Source organism: Sipha flava, unplaced genomic scaffold (assembly GCF_003268045.1).
Source record: "Sipha flava isolate LNK unplaced genomic scaffold, YSA_version1 19062_pilon_pilon, whole genome shotgun sequence".
NCBI classification, from domain to species: Eukaryota; Metazoa; Arthropoda; class Insecta; order Hemiptera; family Aphididae; genus Sipha; species Sipha flava.
Window position 1 is genome coordinate 2,851 of NW_020272570.1, and position 6,088 is coordinate 8,938.

The following is a 6,088-nucleotide window of genomic DNA, read 5'->3' on the forward strand; positions in this document are numbered from 1 at the left end:
TTGGGAAGTAAAAAGCACAGCGAAGATATTATTTTTTTATGGTTAGTGAAGCGTTCTTTTAATTGTCTTATAAAATCATCAAAAAATGGTATTGCAATAGCTATACGAAAATATGTTTTCGGACAATTAGTAACAATATTCACACGATTTTGTTGACGAGCTACTATTCTGGGAATTCTAATATTTTTTTCTCCATCAATAGATTTTAAAAGAAGTTCAGATTTTTCAAAAATGTCATTAAACGTATGATTAATATTTTCACGTAAATGAATTAATTCGCTTAGTATTGTCTCGACATGTTGTACAGCTTCTACTAAGTCACAACTAACTGATTGTAAACTTTTACACAGTGGAAGTGTCATTGAAAACAGAGTATTTGATGTAACCATACTTAATATAAATTCACTAGTAACTATTGCTCGATAAAATTGAATTGATTTTGATGACGTATTTTGATGTCTTGAACTAATTGTAATTCTTCCAAAGTTTCAACAATGGGTTGGAAAATTTCAACAAATCTTTTTGTCTTTGTCTTTTTGCCATTTCAAATAAATAAATTAAACACTTCGTAAATCGTAGCACACTAAAACGTCAGAACGTAAACCAAATGTCAACTAAATATTGGAAATGAATATTGCCCGTGAAAAAGTTTTAACTATTATCAAAGACTATTGAGATAAAATTACTAAAATACTAAGAAATAGTTCTTTGTCGATTACACATTCTGGTGGTAATGTATTATACATATATACCTATGTAGTATGTACCTATAATATTATCAAGAAATTCAACTGATACACCCGAAGTGAAGTTATTTTTAAGTTTATAACGTAGACCATAGCTGTCATTCGTATATGCACATATCAATGTTTATCGATTATTCTAGACTGAAATAGTTATTTTATTACGACATAAAATAACGCGAAAAATTTCGGGGGGGGGGGGGGGGGCCACCCCCCCCCCAGGTACGGCCATGATATCAGGATATAATGTCAAATGCAGCCTAAATATCACAAATATTTCAAAAAATATTTTGTGTGTCGTGTGTTCTATTAGGATCTTTGAATAATATTAATTATGTCGATAGTAATAACACGGATTTTTAGGATGTAGGTTTGATTATGTAGGCACATCTATTTACAAACTTGAGATTTCAAAGATCGATGTCCCCAAAATCTCACAGCTTTCACACTAGAATTTTTATTGTGTTTTTGTTAATATAACCATTTTTTTTTTAATTAATTAATTTTTTAATTTTAATCGCGATTCGATTAAGAATGTATAAGGTATGTTTAAAGATCAAGATGTTTTATTTAATAGTTAGCTATTCTTTACAATGTTAAACACACATTTTTTTTATTTTTACTATTATATATTAAATACGTATTAAGTGTATAAAATATATAACCTTTTTTTTCCTAACATTTTTTCAATTTATTATTTTTTTACAATCCTTAATTATTATAGAATTGGAAAGCCATTGTCTTTGGCGGAAAAAATACTATTTTCCCATTTGGATGATCCAGTTAATCAAGATATTGAACGTGGTGTATCCTACTTAAAATTAAGACCGGATCGCGTAGCTATGCAAGACGCAACTGCCCAAATGGCTATGTTGCAATTTATATCATCAGGTTTACCTAAAGTCGCTGTACCATCCACTATTCACTGCGATCACTTAATTGAAGCTCAAGTAATTTGAAGCTATATAAAAATTATGTTCTTTTATATTAAATAAATGTTGATTAACAGGTTGGTGGAGTGGAAGATTTAAAACGGGCAAAAGATTTAAATAAAGAAGTATACGACTTTTTGAAAACCGCCAGTGCCAAATATGGAGTTGGATTTTGGCATCCTGGCTCAGGAATCATCCATCAAGTAAAAATAAGATATTAACAGTTCTATTGTAACATATTATGATATTTAACAGTTGTTCTTCCAATACAATTTTTAAAATAAAAATGTAATCATATTTTGTTTAGATTGTTCTTGAAAATTATGCGTTCCCTGGCTTATTAATGATTGGCACTGACTCCCACACACCGAATGGTGGTGGTCTTGGTGGTTTGTGTATTGGAGTCGGTGGCGCAGATGCTGTCGACGTCATGGCCGACATACCATGGGAATTAAAATGCCCAAAAGTAATTATGAACTAATAAATTTAATATTTTTTTGATTTATTTATTTATTTACCCATTGGTGGTACTTCAGATATGTGTATTTATAAAAAAAATTATTATATACTTGACGCGGTATTATTTTATCAAACAAAATAAAAATTAGGTCACTAAAGTTTTAAATAAATATACAACTGTAATCGGAAATTCGCAAAAAAAAAAAAAAAAAAAATTAAATAGAATGAAACTAATAACATTTTTATCTATAATCGTATATTTATTTAGGTTATTGGTGTTCATTTGTCTGGAAAAATGACGGGCTGGACTACACCAAAAGATGTTATTTTAAAAGTTGCGGATATTTTAACAGTTTCTGGTGGCACTGGTGCTATAATTGAGTATCATGGACCTGGAATAGATAATATTTCATGCACAGGTAAACATATTGATAGTTGGAAATTATAAATATTATTTTTAATATTCTTTAATATTATTTTTATAGGTATGGGTACAATATGTAATATGGGAGCTGAAATCGGTGCAACAACATCATTGTTCCCGTTCAATCATCGTATGGCCGATTATTTAAAAGCTACCTCACGTGCAGATATTGCCGAAGAAGCTGCTAAGTACAGCAAAACATTATTAACCCCTGATCCAGGCTGTCATTATGATCAAGTAATTATTTTTATTAACCATTACAATGTTCAGTGTCATCAACGATTTAATGTTTTAATTTTTACTTTTAATTTATAGTTAGTTGAAATTGATTTGACGACATTAGAACCACATGTCAACGGTCCCTTCACACCTGATCTTGCGCACCCTATATCTAAACTTGGTAATAATGCCAAAACAAATGATTGGCCCAATGAAATTAAAGTTGGTAAGTTTCTTACAGTTAAGCTCATTTGTATCAATGTAATATTAGGAGATATAACTTTAAAATAAACGAAAATCTCAATGTATGCAAATTCTTAATTTAAGTTAAATTTAATTTATTCAAATATTTATTATGGAACAGTGTGGTAATTAATAGTCACTTTATTAATGGTTCGAATTGGCTTAGTGAAAAAACGTTCTACAGAATTAATTCTCTCTACTTATCGAAAGAGATACAAATGTTACTTTACTTTTCCTTTCCTAAGTGAAAAAAATATCTAAAAACGCCTCTGACTATCGTTTGAATGAGAAATCTGAAAGAAATATATATATATTTGTTAACTAAAGAACCCATTTTTTACTTATATGATATACATACACAATATTTTGTTTCCTTTTTAATTACGATTTCAAATTTTTTCCTCACAAATAACAAATATTTATTATTTCAGGACTTATTGGAAGTTGTACAAATTCAAGTTATGAAGATATGGCAAGATGTGCCACCATTGCCAAAGAAGCCTTGGCTCATGGTCGTAAATCAAAAATTCCATTTAATGTTACACCTGGATCAGAACAGATCAGGGCAACTATTGAAAGAGATGGAATCGTATATAATTATTTAAATTAATATTTTTTGGCTATCTTTTAAATTATGATATTATTTAGGCACAAATTTTAAGAGACTTTGGCGGTACAGTCTTAGCTAATGCTTGCGGTCCATGCATTGGTCAATGGGACCGTAAAGATGTAAAAAAAGGAGAAAAAAATACCATTGTTAGTTCATATAATCGAAATTTCACTGGTCGAAACGATGCTAATGCAGCAACACATGCTTTTGTCACTTCTCCTGAGCTTGTTACTGCTTTAGCTATTGAAGCACGTCTAAACTTCAATCCAGTAACTGATTCGATTAAAGGAGCTGATGGTTAGTTATGAATAATTGACTTAAGTGATAAAATATTTTAAAACATTTGGTATTTTAAATTTTTTAGAAGAACCTTTATATATTCTAGAATCAAGCTCTTGTTTATTAACTCATTGATAACAATTATATTTTTTAATTTAACAATATAATTTATGAGTAAAATCAAATTTTTCTAATAGTGAATTTAATAGTTTCTATAATTAAATTCTCTGGTACTTTATGTTGTAAATAAAATTATTTTTATTAAAAATCTTAAATTCATTAGTATTTTAATGTCTTATAGAAGTTTTGTAACTTAGTTTTAGAGAATGCCATAAATAAATATTTAAAGCGTGTATATATATATATATTAAAAAAGTATAAAGTATCCAAAATTATTTATTCTGGGTTTGAAATTTATGTATAATCATATAATTGGTTTTGATCGAATTCTATATACACTAATAAATTACTTATATTTTGCAGGTAAAAATTTTAAATTAAGTAATCCATTTGGCGATGAATTGCCGTCCAAAGGTTTTGACCCTGGCCATGATACATATCAAGCTCCACCTTCTGATGGATCAAAAATTAATGTAAAAGTTGATCCAACATCAAATCGCTTGCAATTATTGGAGCCGTTTAAAGCTTGGGACCATAAAGATATGGAAAATCTAACTATTCTTATTAAAGTATGTTTAAATATATATATAAATTTTACTTCATGTTCTATTTTAAATTATATTTTGATTACTAATTAATTATATTTATGATGTACTTATATCGATAAGGTTAAAGGAAAATGTACAACTGATCACATTTCCGCTGCTGGTCCATGGTTAAAGTACAGAGGTCATTTAGACAATATTTCAAACAACATGTTCATTACGTAATTAATTATAATCATCGTGTTTTATTTAAACATTTTATAAACATTTTCCTTTTACCATTTCATAGGGCAACCAATGCAGAAAATAACGAAATGAACATGGTTGTGAATCAAATAACCGGAGAATGTGGTTCTGTACCAGACACAGCTAGGTACTATAAATCGAAAAACATGTCATGGGTAGTGTTCGGCGATGAAAACTACGGCGAGGGTAGTAGTCGGGAACACGCTGCTCTAGAACCTCGGCATTTGGGTGGACGTGCAATAATTGTTAAATCTTTTGCACGTATCCACGAGACAAATTTGAAGAAGCAAGGGTTGCTAGCTTTAACCTTTGCCAATGCCACTGATTATGATAAAGTTCAACCCACCGACCTAGTATCCATAGTTGGATTGAACGAATTTTCGCCGGGAAAGGTAAAACTGTTTTCAACTAGTTTAAGTGTTATTTTGATCAATGATTAATACTAACATTCCATGAAGTCTAAACACGCAGTACCAAAACAAAATTTACTCGAGTTTTAAATATATTATTTTTTATAATTTCTTCTTGAAGTCCTGTTCGTTTAATTTATCCATTACAAATTGTACAGTTTTTAAATAACTCTAAATGATTGTTTAATTCAAATTATATTTATTTTTTTATTTTTTTAGCCTTTGAGATGTACCTTATGTCATATTGATGGACAAGCAGACGAAATCATGTTAAACCATACATTTAATGAACAACAAATCGAATGGTTTAAAGCCGGTAGTGCGTTAAATCGCATGAAGGAAGTTGCTTCAAGACAGAGTAGTAATAATTCTTCTCCTTCTTTCTTCGGGGCCATTAGAGATTTTGTCAACAAAGTACTTTTTTAAATGTGCCTGTGATTATATTAATGTATAATCCAGTGTTGGCCGGGTATTTAAAGTACCCTTGAGGTTTTTTTTCATATGAACCTGCAAATACAGGGTGCGGAAGTCAAATCCAACGATTTGAAAAAATAAAAAAATAGAAAAAAAATTTTTTTATTAATTTTTCACCGAACAAATAAAAAGTAAACAAGTGGAATTTTATGTTATATATTTAAAAACTTTATTTTTTAAAGATGGTGTCGGGCAAATGCCTTCCTTGGTTAGCCACACATTGTGAGAGTCTGTCACCGAAGCTTCCCACGCCTAACTCGTTCATCGGACTTGACGGCTCCTGATTTTTTTTTTTTTTGGGGTTACGTGAAATCCAAGGTGTTCGAAAACAACCCACCAAGGACTATTGTTGCCTTGAAGGAGCGAATTCGCCTTCTTGAAATC

General features: G+C 29.9%; 1 protein-coding gene across 1 annotated transcript in view; it reads left to right on the forward strand.

Moving 5' to 3' along the window:
• Positions 1 to 5,831, forward strand: part of LOC112681374 (aconitate hydratase, mitochondrial-like) — a 7,062-nt gene extending 1,231 nt beyond the window's left edge. Inside the window, exons 2-13 of the mRNA XM_025551635.1 lie at positions 1,468 to 1,693; positions 1,753 to 1,878; positions 1,983 to 2,141; positions 2,403 to 2,553; positions 2,620 to 2,795; positions 2,874 to 3,003; positions 3,452 to 3,609; positions 3,669 to 3,927; positions 4,393 to 4,598; positions 4,698 to 4,795; positions 4,864 to 5,212; positions 5,450 to 5,831. Of these exons, the coding sequence (XP_025407420.1) occupies positions 1,468 to 1,693; positions 1,753 to 1,878; positions 1,983 to 2,141; positions 2,403 to 2,553; positions 2,620 to 2,795; positions 2,874 to 3,003; positions 3,452 to 3,609; positions 3,669 to 3,927; positions 4,393 to 4,598; positions 4,698 to 4,795; positions 4,864 to 5,212; positions 5,450 to 5,656 (2,245 nt within the window). The 3' untranslated portion in view covers positions 5,657 to 5,831. The remainder of the gene's footprint in view (positions 1 to 1,467; positions 1,694 to 1,752; positions 1,879 to 1,982; positions 2,142 to 2,402; positions 2,554 to 2,619; positions 2,796 to 2,873; positions 3,004 to 3,451; positions 3,610 to 3,668; positions 3,928 to 4,392; positions 4,599 to 4,697; positions 4,796 to 4,863; positions 5,213 to 5,449) is intronic.
• Positions 5,832 to 6,088: the final 257 nt, after the last annotated feature.